Source organism: Pseudophryne corroboree, chromosome 3 (assembly GCF_028390025.1).
Source record: "Pseudophryne corroboree isolate aPseCor3 chromosome 3, aPseCor3.hap2, whole genome shotgun sequence".
Classification (NCBI taxonomy): Eukaryota; Metazoa; Chordata; class Amphibia; order Anura; family Myobatrachidae; genus Pseudophryne; species Pseudophryne corroboree.
The window spans coordinates 67,839,287-67,855,023 of record NC_086446.1 but is presented as its reverse complement, the minus strand read 5'-3'; the positions used below and the strand labels follow the sequence as shown (position 1 = coordinate 67,855,023).

Below are 15,737 nucleotides of genomic sequence, written 5' to 3'. Positions count from 1 at the left end.
TTCCTGTGTTTACCTTATGCATGTGTAGATATGAGGCCCTCTTAACATGCAAACTATTGTTTGGGGGATCTCTGAGGTCAAAGAGCCATTTGAGACCCACTGATGCCTGTCTCCAACTGTTCAGATGCATGACTAAGTAAGAACAAATAAAATGGACATAACTTCTTATGTCCATAACTATTCGCACGAGCGATTAATACGCTCCAAACCAACACCGGAATATCGCTAATTAAATACTCTTCCGATGGGTACCAAACACTGCTGTATGATTCCTGTTAGACCCTTCGTACAATACAAAGAGGGATTCCTCTGCTCAGGGACATTCTATATTAACCAAACTTTCAGAATCTATCAAAGGGACCATGATCTACAAACTACATTAATTGTGAAAATATGTAACGAATGAGTCGCACGCTACGACTACATAAACTCTACCGTAAATACGCATACCGCGCCTGCGAGTGCACGCTATTGCGGGTATGCGCCTTCACGGGAGAGCGTACGCATGCGCAGCGCGGACCAGTGTGCGGTGCAAATATGGCAACGTGCATAGAGACATTTTTCTGACTTTGACATCCTGCACAACAGAAACAGGGTAAAACAAGAGAGGGGGGGCACTAAATTGGCATATTAATATATACAGCAGCTATATTAGGGAAAAACACTTATATAAGGTTATCCCTGTATATATATAGCGCTCTGGAGTGTGCTGGCAAACTCTCCCTCTGTCTCCCCAAAGGGCTAGTGGGGTCCTGTCCTCTATCAGAGCATTCCCTGTGTGTGTGCTGTGTGTCGGTACGCTGTGTCGACATGTATGAGGAGGAAAATGGTGTGGAGGCGGAGCAATTGCCTGTGTTAGTGATGTCACCCCCTAGGGAGTCGACACCTGACTGGATGGTCTTATGGAAAGAATTACGTGATAGTGTCGGCACTTTACAAAAGACTGTTGACGACATGAGACAGCCGGCAAAACATGTTAATACCTGTACAGGCGTCTCAAACACCGTCAGGGGCTATAAAACGCCCGTTACCTCAGGTCGATACAGACACTGACACGGACACTGACTCCAGTGTCGACGGTGAGGAAACAAACGTATTTTCCAGTAGGGCCACACGTTACATGATCACGGCAATGAAGGAGGTTTTGAACATTTCTGATACTACAAGTACCACAAAAAAGGGTATTATGTGGGGTGTGAAAAAACTACCCGTAGTTTTTCCTGAATCAGATGAATTAAATGAGGTGTGTGATGAAGCGTGGGTTTCCCCCGATAAAAAACTGCTAATTTCTAAAAAATTATTGGCATTATACCCTTTCCCACCAGAGGTTAGGGCGCGTTGGGAAACACCCCCTAGCGTAGATAAGGCGCTCACACGCTTATCAAAACAAGTGGCGTTACCGTCCCCTGATACGGCCGCCCTCAAGGAACCAGCTGATAGGAAGCTGGAAAATATCCTTAAAAGTATATACACACATACTGGTATTATACTGCGACCAGCAATCGCCTCAGCCTGGATGTGCAGTGCTGGGGTGGCTTGGTCGGATTCCCTGACTGAAAATATTGATACCCTGGACAGGGACAATATATTATTGACTATAGAGCATTTAAAGGATGCATTTCTATATATGCGAGATGCACAGAGGGATATTTGCACTCTGGCATCAAGAGTAAGTGCGATGTCCATTTCTGCCAGAAGAGGATTATGGACGCGACAGTGGTCAGGGGATGCGGATTCCAAACGGCATATGGAAGTATTGCCGTATAAAGGGGAGGAGTTATTTGGGGTCGGTCTATCGGACCTGGTGGCCACGGCAACGGCTGGAAAATCCACCTTTTTACCCCAAGTCACCTCGCAGCAGAAAAAGATACCGTCTTTTCAGGCTCAGTCCTTTCGTCCCCATAAGGGCAAGCGGGCAAAAGGCCACTCATATCTGCCCCGGGGCAGAGGAAGGGGAAAAAGACTGCAGCAAACAGCCTCTTCCCACGAACAGAAGCCCTCCCCCGCTTCTGCCAAGTCCTCAGCATGACGCTGGGGCCTTACAAGCGGACTCAGGCACGGTGGGGGCCCGTCTCAAGAATTTCAGCGCGCAGTGGGCACACTCGCAAGTGGACCCCTGGATCCTGCAGGTAGTATCTCAGGGGTACAAATTGGAATTCGAGACGTCTCCCCCTCGCCGGTTCCTGAAGTCTGCTTTACCAACGTCTCCCCCCGACAGGGAGGCGGTATTGGAAGCCATTCACAAGCTGTATTCCCAGCAGGTGATAATCAAGGTACCCCTCCTACAACAGGGAAAGGGGTATTATTCCACGCTGTTTGTGGTACCGAAGCCGGACGGCTCGTTGAGACCCATTTTAAATCTGAAATCCTTGAACACTTACATAAAAAGGTTCAAGTCAAGATGGAGTCACTCAGAGCAGTGATAGCGAACCTGGAAGAAGGGGACTATATGGTGTCTCTGGACATCAAGGATGCTTACCTCCATGTCCCAATTTGCCCTTCTCACCAAGGGTACCTCAGGTTTGTGGTACAGAACTGTCACTATCAGTTTCAGACGCTGCCGTTTGGATTGTCCACGGCACCCCGGGTCTTTACCAAGGTAATGGCCGAAATGATGATTCTTCTTCGAAGAAAAGGCGTCTTAATTATCCCTTACTTGGACGATCTCCTGATAAGGGCAAGGTCCAGAGAACAGTTAGAGGTCGGAGTAGCACTATCTCAAGTAGTACTACGACAGCACGGATGGATTCTAAATATTCCAAAATCACAGCTGATTCCGACGACACGTCTGCTGTTCCTAGGGATGATTCTGGACACAGTACAGAAAAAGGTGTTTCTCCCGGAGGAGAAAGCCAAGGAGTTATCCGACCTAGTCAGGAACCTCCTAAGACCAGGCCAAGTGTCAGTACATCAATGCACAAGGGTCCTGGGAAAGATGGTGGCTTCTTACGAAGCGATTCCATTCGGCAGATTCCACGCAAGAACTTTTCAGTGGGATCTGCTGGACAAATGGTCCGGATCGCATCTTCAAATGCATCAGCGGATAACCCTGTCTCCAAGGACAAGGGTGTCTCTCCTGTGGTGGTTACAGAGTGCTCATCTCCTAGAGGGCCGCAGATTCGGCATTCAGGATTGGGTCCTGGTGACCACGGATGCCAGCCTGAGAGGCTGGGGAGCAGTCACACAGGGAAGAAATTTCCAGGGCTTGTGGTCAAGCATGGAAACGTCACTTCACATAAATATCCTGGAACTAAGGGCCATTTACAATGCCCTAAGTCAGGCAAGACCTCTGCTTCAGGGTCAGCCGGTGTTGATCCAGTCGGACAACATCACGGCAGTCGCCCACGTAAACAGACAGGGCGGCACAAGAAGCAGGAGGGCAATGATGGAAGTGGCAAGGATTCTTCGCTGGGCGGAGAATCATGTGATAGCACTGTCAGCAGTGTTCATTCCGGGAGTGGACAACTGGGAAGCAGACTTCCTCAGCAGACACGATCTTCACCCGGGGGAGTGGGGACTTCACCCAGAAGTCTTCCACATGATTGTGAACCGTTGGGAAAAACCAAAGGTGGACATGATGGCGTCCCGCCTCAACAAAAAACTGGACAGATATTGCGCCAGGTCAAGGGACCCTCAGGCAATAGCTGTGGACGCTCTGGTAACACCGTGGGTGTACCAGTCAGTGTATGTGTTCCCTCCTCTTCCTCTCATACCAAAAGTACTGAGAATCATAAGAAGGAGAGGAGTAAAGACTATACTCGTGGCTCCGGATTGGCCAAGAAGGACTTGGTACCCGGAAATTCAAGAGATGCTCACGGAAGACCCGTGGCCTCTACCTCTAAGAAAGGACCTGCTCCAGCAGGGACCATGTCTGTTCCAAGACTTACCGCGGCTGCGTTTGACGGCATGGCGGTTGAACGCCGGATCCTGAAGGAAAAAGGCATTCCGGATGAAGTCATCCCTACCCTGATCAAAGCCAGGAAGGATGTAACCATACAACATTATCACCGTATTTGGCGTAAATATGTTGCGTGGTGCGAGGCCAGGAAGGCCCCTACAGAGGAATTTCAACTGGGTCGTTTCCTGCATTTCCTGCAAACAGGACTGTCTATGGGCCTCAAATTAGGGTCCATTAAGGTTCAAATTTCGGCCCTGTCAATATTCTTCCAAAAAGAACTGGCTTCTGTTCCTGAAGTTCAGACGTTTGTCAAGGGAGTACTGCATATACAGCCTCCTTTTGTGCCTCCAGTGGCACCTTGGGATCTCAATGTAGTTTTGGGATTCCTAAAATCACATTGGTTTGAACCACTCACCACTGTGGACTTAAAATATCTCACATGGAAAGTGGTAATGCTGTTAGCCCTGGCTTCAGCCAGGCGTGTCTCAGAATTGGCGGCTTTATCCTATAAAAGCCCTTACCTAATTTTTCATACGGACAGGGCAGAATTGAGGACTCGTCCTCAATTTCTTCCTAAGGTGGTTTCAGCATTTCACTTAAACCAGCCTATTGTGGTGCCTGCGGCTACTAGAGACTTGGAGGATTCCAAGTTGCTGGACGTAGTCAGGGCCCTGAAAATATAGTTTCCAGGACGGCTGGAGTCAGAAAATCTGATTCGCTGTTTATCCTGTATGCACCCAGCAAGCTGGGTGCTCCTGCTTCTAAGCAGACGATTGCTCGTTGGATTTGTAGTACAATTCAGCTTGCACATTCTGTGGCAGGCCTGCCACAGCCAAAATCTGTAAAAGCCCATTCCACACGGAAAGTGGGCTCATCTTGGGCGGCTGCCCGAGGGATCTCGGCTTTACAACTTTGCCGAGCAGCTACTTGGTCAGGGGCAAACACGTTTGCTAAATTCTACAAATTTGATACCCTGGCTGAGGAGGACCTGGAGTTCTCTCATTCGGTGCTGCAGAGTCATCCGCACTCTCCCGCCCGTTTGGGAGCTTTGGTATAATCCCCATGGTCCTTTCGGAGTCCCCAGCATCCACTAGGACGTTAGAGAAAATAAGAATTTACTTACCGATAATTCTATTTCTCATAGTCCGTAGTGGATGCTGGGCGCCCATCCCAAGTGCGGATTGTCTGCATTACTTGTACATAGTTATTGTTACAAAAATCGGGTTATTGTTGTTGTGAGCCATCTTTTCAGAGGCTCCTTCTGTTATCATGCTGTTAACTGGGTACAGATCACAAGTTGTACGGTGTGATTGGTGTGGCTGGTATGAGTCTTACCCGGGATTCAAAATCCTTCCTTATTGTGTACGCTCGTCCGGGCACAGTATCCTAACTGAGGCTTGGAGGAGGGTCATAGGGGGAGGAGCCAGTGCACACCAGCTAGTCCTAAAGCTTTTACTTTGTGCCCAGTCTCCTGCGGAGCCGCTATTCCCCATGGTCCTTTCGGAGTCCCCAGCATCCACTACGGACTATGAGAAATAGAATTATCGGTAAGTAAATTCTTATTTTTTTGCCTTATATTCCCTCACAGCCTAAGAAAGCGCCACATTATCAAATGCAGTCCTTTCGATCACAAAGAAACAAGAAAGTACGAGGTGCGTCCTTTCTTGCCAGAGGTAAGGGCAGAGGGAAAAAGCTGCACAACACAGCTAGTTCCCAGGAGAAGAAGTCCTCCCCGGCCTCTACAAAATCCACCGCATGACGCTGGGGCTCCGTTAAAGGAGTCCGCCCCAGTGGGGGCACGTCTTCGAATTTTCAGCTACATCTGGGTTCACTCGCAGGTGGATCCCTGGGCAATAGAAATTGTTTCTCGGGGTTACAAGCTGGAATTCGAAGAGGTGCCGCCTCGCCGGTTTTTCAAATCGGCCCTACCAGCTTCTCCCCCGGAAAGGGAGATAGTGTTAAATGCAATTCACAAATTGTACCTTCAACAGGTGGTGGTCAAGGTTCCCCTCCTTCAACAAGGGAGGGGATATTACTCAACCCTGTTTGTAGTCCCGAAACCGGACGGTTCGGTCAGACCCATATTAAATTTAAAATCCCTGAACATGTACCTGAAAAGGTTCAAGTTCAAGATGGAATCGCTCAGAGCGGTCATCGCAAGCCTGGAGGGGGGGGGGGGGGGGTTTTATGGTATCTCTGGACATAAAGGATGCATACCTTCATGTTCCCATTTATCCACCTCATCAGGCGTACCTCAGATTTGTGGTACAGGATTGTCATTACCAATTACCAAACCCATGTGGAGGAAGCCTTCTTTTCCTATGCAACTCTGGTGAATATGTAAAATAGATGTGAAGTTAAATATGTATACAGGTGTGAAGAATTTGATAAATTTACTTGGCGCAGTCGCACTGCGGACATTGCGCATGCGCATTAGCGACTAATCGCTCCGTTGCGAGAAAAAAATAACGAGCGAACAACTCGGAATGACCCCCCTGGCACGCTGCAACGATAAAATAAATACATTTATACAATAAGTTATTTCTTTGCATTTTCATGTGGAGGCACATAGATATTGACACACAGGGGTAAATTTACTAAGGTAGGAGTATTTAAGAACTGGTGATGTTGTCCATAGCAACCAATCAGATTCTATCTATTATCTTCTAGAAGCAGCTAGATAAATGTGAAGTAGAATCTGATTGGTTGCTATGGGCAACATCACCAATTCTAAGACACTCCCACCTTAGTAAATTTGGGTGACAGTTCCGCAACAACTTATCTTGCCATGATGTCAAAGAAACAAATGTAGATTTATAGGTCTATTCAATGCCTGCCGGATCTTCTCCGACGGAGAGGATCCGACAGTTCAGTTCTTAATTAGCGGGCATTTCTGACAGGTTTTGCCCGTTTTCGACAATGCTGATCCGACTTTTTGTGAAGTCGGATAAGCATTGTCGAAAACGGGCCAAAAACCTGTGTCAGAATTGGCCGCTAATTCGATAAAACACATGGATCCGCGGCTAATCTGCCAATCCACGTGTTTTCCGACAAGTCAGAAAAATGGCAACTCTATTGAATAGGTCGAATCCTGATTCGACCAAAGAAAGTCGGAAAATGCTGTCTTTCCGACTTGACATTAATTCCGACTTCAATTGAATAGACCCCTAAAGGTGTAATAAAGGTAGGACTAGATGAAACACTGAAATGGGTAAAAATAGATGGCTAAATCCTTTATTTTCAGTACTTCTTTAGCCACCTATTTTTACAGATTTTCTCTAACGCCCCGATGGATGCTGGGGACTCCGTAAGGGGAATAGATGGGCTCCGCAGGAGACATGGGCACTTTAAGAAAGAATTTGGATTCTGGTGTGCTCTGGCTCCTCCCTCTATGTCCCTCCTCCAGACCTCAGTTTGAATCTGTGCCCGGACGAGCTGGGTGCTGTTTAGTGAGCTCTCCCTGCATCGTGGGACAGAGGGAAGAGAAGCAGCCCTACTCTCTGCAGATAGGTCCTGCTTCTTAGGCTACTGGACACCATTAGCTCCAGAGGGATCGTACACAGGATCTCACCCTTTGACGTCCGATCCCGGAGCCGCGCAGCCGTCCCCCTCGCAGAGCCGGAAGACAGAAGCCGGGTGAAAGAAGCAAGAAGATTTCGAAATCGGCGGCAGAAGACTCCAGTCTTCACTGAGGTAGCGCACAGCACTGCAGCATTGCTCCCGCACTACACCCACATACTCCGGTCACTGTAGGGTGCAGGGGGGGGGCGCCCTGGGCAGCAATTAGGACCTCTTGGCAAAAATTGGACATATATACAGTTAGGCACTGTATATATGTATGAGCCCCCGCCATAATATTGTACATAAACGCGGGACAGAAGCCCGCCGCTGAGGGGGCGGGGCGTCTTAGCACTCACCAGCGCCATTTTTTCTCCACAGCTCCGCTGAGAGGAAGCTCCCCAGGCTCTCCCCTGCAGAAGAAGGTAGAAGAGGGTAAAAAGAGAGGGGGGGGCACATAAATTAGGCGCAAAAACATAATATACAGCAGCTACTGGGTTAACACTAAGTTACTGTGTGATTCCTGGGACATATAGCGCTGGGGTGTGTGCTGGCATACTCTCTCTCTGTCTCTCCAAAGGGCCTTGTGGGGGAACTGTCTTCAAAAAGAGCATCCCCTGTGTGTGTGGTGTGTCGGTACGCTTGTGTCGACATGTTTGACGAGGAAGGCTATGTGGAAGCAGAGCGGGAGCAAATGAATGTGGTGTATCCGCCGACGGCGCCGACACCAGATTGGATGGATATGTGGAAGGTTTTAAATGATAATGTTAATTCCTTGCATAAAAGGTTGGATAAAGCTGAAACCTTAGGACAGTCGGGGTCTCAGCCCATGCCTGATCCTATGTCGCAGAGGCCGTCAGGGTCTCAGAAGCGCCCACTATCCCAAATTGTTGACACAGATACCGACATGGATTCTGACTCCAGTGTCGATTATGATGATGCAAAGTTACAGCCTAAATTGGCTAAATCCATCCGTTATATGATTATAGCAATTAAGGATGTGTTGCACATCACAGAGGAAACCCCAGTCCCTGACAAGAGGGTTCATATGTATGGGGAAAAAAGGCAGGTGGTGACCTTTCCCCCCTCACACGAGCTAAATGAGTTATGTGAAAAGGCTTGGGAATCTCCAGATAAAAAATTGCAGATTTCCAAACGGATGCTTATGGCGTATCCTTTCCCGCCAACGGACAGGTTACGCTGGGAATCCTCCCCTAGGGTGGACACAGCTTTAACACGCTTATCCAAGAGGGTAGCCCTGCCGTCACAGGATACGGCCACCCTAAAAGATGCTGCGGATAGAAAGCAAGAGGGTACCCTGAAGTCCATTTATACACATTCAGGTACCTTAATAAGGCCGGCAATCGCGTCGGCCTGGGTGTGTAGTGCTGTAGCAGCATGGACTGATACCTTATCTGAGGAACTTGATACCTTAGACAAGGATACTATATTAATGACCCTGGGGCATATAAAAGACGCTGTCCTATATATGAGAGATGCTCAAAGAGACATTAGCCTACTGGGCTCTAGAATAAATGCAATGTCGATTTCTGCCAGAAGGGTCCTGTGGACTCGGCAATGGACAGGTGATGCCGACTCAAAAAGGCACATGGAGGTTTTACCTTACAAGGGTGAGGAATTGTTTGGGGAGGGCCTCTCGGACCTGGTCTCCATAGCTACTGCTGGAAAGTCAAATTTTTTGCCATATGTTCCCTCACAACCTAAGAAAGCACCGTATTACCAAATGCAGTCCTTTCGATCACAAAAAGGCAAGAAAGTCCGAGGTGCGTCCTTTCTTGCCAGAGGCAGGGGCAGAGGAAAGAAGCTGCACAACACAGCTAGTTCCCAGGAACAGAAGTCCTCGCCGGCTTCCACTAAATCCACCGCATGACGCTGGGGCTCCACAGGCGGAGCTAGGCCCGGTGGGGGCGCGTCTCCGAAATTTCAGCCACAAGTGGGTTCACTCCCAGGTGGATCCCTGGGCGATAGAGATTGTGTCTCAGGGATACAAGCTGGAATTCGAAGAGATGCCCCCTCACTGATACCTCAAAACGGCCCTGCCAGCTTCCCCCTTAGAGAGGGAAATAGTGTTAGCTGCAATTCACAAATTGTATCTTCAGCAGGTGGTGGTTAAGGTTCCCCTCCTTCAACAAGGAAAGGGTTATTATTCGACCATGTTTGTGGTACCGAAACCGGACGGCTCGGTCAGACCCATATTGAATTTAAAATCCCTGAACATATACCTGAAAAGGTTCAAGTTCAAGATGGAATCGCTCAGAGCGGTCATCGCAAGCCTGGAAGGGGGGGATTTTATGGTGTCTCTGGACATAAAGGATGCATACCTTCATGTCCCCATTTATCCACCTCATCAGGCTTACCTGAGATTTGTGGTACAGGATTGTCATTACCAATTTCAGACGTTGCCGTTTGGTCTCTCCACGGCACCGAGAATATTTACCAAGGTAATGGCAGAAATGATGGTGCTCCTGCGGAAGCAAGGGGTCACAATTATCCCATACTTGGACGATCTCCTCATAAAGGCGAGGTCCAGAGAGCAGTTGCTGATCAGCGTAGCACGCTCTCGGGTAGTGTTACAACAGCACGGCTGGATTCTAAATATTCCAAAGTCGCAGTTGATTCCTACGACTCGTCTGCCTTTCCTGGGCATGATTCTGGACACAGACCAGAAGAGGGTTTATCTCCCGATGGAGAAGGCTCAGGAGCTCATGACACTGGTCAGAGACCTATTAAAACCAAAACAGGTGTCGGTGCATCACTGCACGCGAGTCCTGGGAAAGATGGTGGCATCATACGAGGCCATTCCATTCGGCAGGTTCCATGCGAGGACCTTTCAATGGGATCTGTTGGACAAGTGGTCCGGATCACATCTTCAGATGCATCGGTTGATCACCCTATCCCCCAGGGCCAGGGTGTCTCTCCTGTGGTGGCTGCAGAGTGCTCACCTTCTCGAAGGTCGCAGATTCGGCATTCAGGACTGGGTCCTGGTGACCACGGATGCAAGCCTCCGAGGGTGGGGGGCAGTCACACAGGGAAGAAATTTCCAAGGGCTGTGGTCAAGTCAGGAGACTTGCCTTCACATCAACATCCTGGAACTAAGGGCCATATACAACACCCTACGTCAAGCGGAGTCCCTGCTTCGCGACCAGCCGGTTCTGATTCAGTCAGACAACATCACCGCAGTGGCTCATGTAAACCGCCAAGGCGGCACACGGAGCAGGGTGGCGATGGTAGAAGCCACCAGAATTCTTTGCTGGGCGGAGAATCACGCAAGCGCACTGTCAGCAGTGTTCATTCCGGGAGTGGACAACTGGGAAACAGACTTCCTCAGCAGGCACGACCTCCACCCGGGAGAGTGGGGACTTCATCAAGAAGTCTTCACGCAGATTGCAAGTCGGTGGGAACTGCCACAGGTGGACATGATGGCATCCCACCTCAACAAAAAGCTACAGAGATATTGCGCCAGGTCAAGGGACCCTCAGGCGATAGCTGTGGACGCACTGGTGACACCGTGGGTGTTCCAGTCAGTCTATGTATTTCCTCCTCTTCCTCTCATACCCAAGGTGCTGAGAATCATAAGAAAAAGATGAGTGAGAACAATACTCATTGTTCCTGATTGGCCAAGAAGGACTTGGTATCCAGATCTGCAAGAAATGCTCACAGAGGACCCGTGGCCTCTGCCTCTAAGACAGGACTAGTTGCAACAGGGGCCCTGTCTGTTCCAAGACTTACCGCAGCTGCGTTTGACGGCATGGCGGTTGAACGCCGGATCCTAGCAGAAAAAGGCATTCCGGAGGAAGTTATTCCTACGCTGATAAAGGCTAGGAAGGATGTGACAGCTCAACATTATCACCGTATATGGTGAAAATATGTGGCTTGGTGTGAGGCCAGGAATGCCCCTACGGAGTAATTCCAGCTGGGCCGTTTCCTTCACTTCCTACAGGCGGGAGTGACTTTGGGCCTTAAATTGGGTTCCATTAAGGTTCAGATTTCGGCCTTATCCATTTTCTTTCAAAAGGAACTGGCTTCTCTGCCTGAAGTTCAGACGTTTGTGAAGGGAGTGCTGCATATTGAGCCCCCTTTTGTGCCTCCAGTGGCACCTTGGGATCTTAACGTGGTGTTGAGTTTCCTGAAGTCACACTGGTTTGAACCACTCAAAACGGTGGAATTGAAATATCTCACGTGGAAGGTGGTCATGCTATTAGCCTTGGCTTCGGCTAGGCGTGTGTCAGAATTGGCGGCTTTGTCACATAAAAGCCCTTATCTGGTTTTCCATGCGAATAGAGCAGAATTGCGGACCCACCCACAATTTCTGCCGAAAGTGGTTTCATCCTTTCATATGAACCAACCTATCGTGGTGCCTGTGGCTACTACTGACTTGGAGGATTCCGAGTCACTGGATGTGGTCAGGGCTTTGAAGGTTTATGTAGCCAGAACGGCTAAGGTCAGGAAAACAGAATCTTTGTTTATCCTGTATGCTTCCAACAAGCTTGGGGCGCTTGCTTCAAAGCAAACTATTGCTCGCTGGATCTGTAACACGATTCAGCAGACTCATTCTGCGGGAGGGTTGCCGCTGCCTAAATCAGTAAAGGCCCATTCCACAAGGAAGGTGGGCTCTTCTTGGGCGGCTGCCCGAGGGGTCTCGGCATTACAGCTTTGCCGAGCGGATACTTGGTCAGGTTCAATCACCTTTGCAAAGTTCTACAAGTTTGATACCCTGGCTGAGGAGGACCTTGTGTTTGCTCATTCGGTGCTGCAGAGTCATCCGCACTCTCCCGCCCGTTTGGGAGCTTTGGTATAATCCCCATGGTCCTTACGGAGTCCCCAGCATCCACTAGGACGTTAGAGAAAATAAGATTTTACTTACCGGTAAATCTATTTCTCGTAGTCCGTAGTGGATGCTGGGCGCCCGTCCCAAGTGCGGACTTCTTCTGCAATGCTTGTATATAGTTATTGCTTAAATAAGGGTTATGTTATAGTTGCATCAGAGTTTATCTGATGCTCTGTGATTGTTCATACTGTTAACTGGGTAAGTTTATCACAAGTTGTACGGTGTGATTGGTGTGGCTGGTATGAGTCTTACCCTGGATTCCCAAAATCCATTCCTTGTACTATCAGCTCTTCCGGGCACAGTTTCTCTAACTGAGGTCTGGAGGAGGGACATAGAGGGAGGAGCCAGAGCACATCAGAATCCAAATTCTTTCTTAAAGTGCCCATGTCTCCTGCGGAGCCCGTCTATTCCCTATGGTCCTTACGGAGTCCCCAGCATCCACTACGGACTACGAGAAATAGATTTACCGGTAAGTAAAATCTTATTATTTGCATACCATTTACACAATTTTTTTTTTTTCAAAAAAATTACTAAACGTTGACACAACATTGATATAACTTTTTTTTCCATTTTGTGATTCTTTTAGGTGCATCAATGATGGCAAATACAACAGGAGGATTTCACACCTTAATTTCACCTTTAAATTATAAAAATGAAGATAATTGTATTGTGGAAACTAAGCAGGAATCTACCTTATATGATGAGGCTCAATTTCCATCTTCACCAGTTAAAGAAGAATCAGTCTTGGATGAAGAAAGAAACCTCACAGACACTGACATGTATACACCTGCAGATCATACACAGTATACATCTCATATAAAGGAGGAATTGGACTCATTTCCTGGAGGAAACCTCACAAAATCTGACATTTATACACCCACATACCATACACAGTCTACATCTCATATTAAGGAGGAACCAGTCTCATGTGATGGAGGAGACCTCACAAACACTGATACACCCACAGATCATACACAGTATACATCTACTCCTATTAAGGAAGAACCAGTCTCATGTGATGGAGGAGACCTCACAGACATTAACACACTCACATATCATACACAGTATACATCTACTCATATTAAAGAAGAATCAGTATCATGTGATGGAGGAGACCTCACACACACTGACATGTATACACCCACAGATCATATACAGCTTACATCTCATATTAAGGAGAAACCAGTCTCATCTAAAGAAGATGACCTGGCAGACAATTATACACTAGTTCGTATTAAGGAAGAATCTGTCTCAGGTGAAGAAGAAAACCTCACGGACACAGACATTTATGCCTCCACTGAAAATTCATCTTCACATTTTAATGAAGAATGGAATCCACATGAAGAAGAAAACACCAGTGAAGCAGAAGAGAAATCCTATCCTTGCTCTCAGTGCAGAAAGCAGTTTCGCCGTAAATCACATCTTATCAGACATCAGAAAATCCACACCGGGGTGAAACCGTTTTCATGCTGCTACTGCGGCAAGTGTTTCACCCGACTCGAACAATGTGCGGCGCACCAAAAAACCCACACCGGGGAGAAACCATATTCTTGCTCTTACTGCAACAAGGGTTTTTCCCAAAAGTCACATGTAACTGTGCACGAAAGAACTCACACAGGAAACAAACCGTTTGCCTGCTCCTATTGCGGGAAGCGGTTTTCCCAGAAAGCACGACTGCTAATACATGAGAAGTACCACACTGATGACAAAAGGTTTTCCTGCTCTTTCTGCGGGAAGTGCTTCCTAAGGGAAGGGCAATGTGAGGCACACCAGAGAACTCACACAGGAGAGAAACCCTACCCATGCTCCTTCTGCGACAAAGGCTTTAGCCAGCGAGCGCAGCTTGTGATCCACGAGAGAGTTCACACCGGGGAGAAGCCAGTCGCCTGCCCTGACTGCGGCAAACGTTTCTCCCAACGGTCAAATCTCATCACGCATCAGAGGATTCACACCGGCGAGAAACCCTTCTCCTGCTCTCAGTGCGGGAAGTCCTTCAACACCCAGACAAGCCTCGTTTTGCACCGGAGAGGCCATACGGGAGAGAAACCGTACGCATGCGCAGAGTGCGGGAAGCGTTTCACTCACAAGTCAGTCTACATTAAGCACCAAAGAGTCCACACGGGGGAAAAACCATTTTCCTGCTCCATTTGTGGGAAGTGTTTCTCCCAGAAGGCGCCGCTGGTGACTCACCAGAGGACACACACAGGAGAAAAACCTTATTCCTGTTCCGACTGCGGGAAGAGATTCTCCCAGAAGGGCCACCTCATCACTCACCAGAGAATTCACACCGGGGAGAAGCCATTTACCTGCTCTGAATGTGGGACTAGTTTCAACACTCACTCCAGTCTTGTTTTCCACCAAAGACTTCACACCGGAGAGAAACCGTATCCGTGTTCCGTCTGTGGGAAAAGTTACACCAATAAGTCGCAGTTGGTCAAGCACCAGAAGATTCACACCGGAGTGAAGCCGTTCGCATGCTCTGAGTGCGGAAAGTGCTTCACCCGCAAGGCCGATTATGTGGTCCATCAGAGAGTTCATACCGGGGAGAAGCCCTATCCCTGTTCAGAGTGTGGGAAGCGGTTTAGCATTCACCAAAACCTTGTCTTACACCAGAGGATACACACCGGCGAGAAACTGTGCTTTTGCTCCGAATGTGGGAAGTGTTTTACCCGCAAAGCTGATTTCGTGGTCCACCAGAGAGTTCACACTGGGGAGAAACCTTTTACGTGTTCGGAATGCGGGAAAAGCTTTAGCATACACCAGAACCTCATCTTGCACCAGAGAATACACACCGGAGAGAAACCGTATTTTTGCTCCGAATGTGGGAAAAGTTTTGGACAGAAGTGCACCCTGACTCGACATCTGAGAGTTCACAAAGGCAGTAAACCCAGTTCTTCGAAATAACTCATTAAAAAGGTTAATTCACCTTGTAATTTATTGCATTCAAAAACTATTGTTACATTTCAGTTATTTGATAAAGTGTAATACACTAATATGTCAGTTCATTGACCCACGAATTTCGGGTGCGATGCGCCGCGGTGCAGGAGTGTGCTTTCCATATACCGTACCCCCTGCAATGCGGCTACGTTGCCAATTTGTGTGTGTATCTCTGTGGTAGCGAACAGAAATTGGCGATGCATCACTCGTGATTCGCGTTCTGGAGCATTGTATCTGCAACTAGCAGGTAATTGAATCAACCCCTAAGGGTCTTTAACAGTGGCTTTCAGGCTCAAAATATAGAAAACAATAAAATTGTAATGGATGGAACTGTATTTGAAATATCTCAAACTTTATTGTTCATAGGCTGTAGATGTTTTTATGTAATCATGTTAGAAGCTGTATTTTTAGACTTTGAATATTATCTATAAAAAGTCAACTAATACTCTAAATTGCCATTACATTTCAAGGTGCACGCTATTATAAATATTATTT

At 48.0% G+C, this 15,737-nt stretch overlaps 1 protein-coding gene across 3 annotated transcripts in view; it reads left to right on the top strand.

Annotated features, from left to right (window-relative positions):
- Positions 1 to 15,238, top strand: part of LOC135054755 (oocyte zinc finger protein XlCOF6-like) — a 56,113-nt gene extending 40,875 nt beyond the window's left edge. For all 3 annotated transcript variants that reach the window (XM_063958061.1, XM_063958063.1, XM_063958062.1), the window contains exon 3: positions 12,892 to 15,238. In XM_063958061.1, coding sequence (XP_063814131.1) covers positions 12,900 to 15,209 — 2,310 coding nt within the window. In that variant the 5' untranslated portion in view covers positions 12,892 to 12,899 and the 3' untranslated portion in view covers positions 15,210 to 15,238. The remainder of the gene's footprint in view (positions 1 to 12,891) is intronic.
- The last annotated feature ends 499 nt before the right edge of the window (positions 15,239 to 15,737 follow it).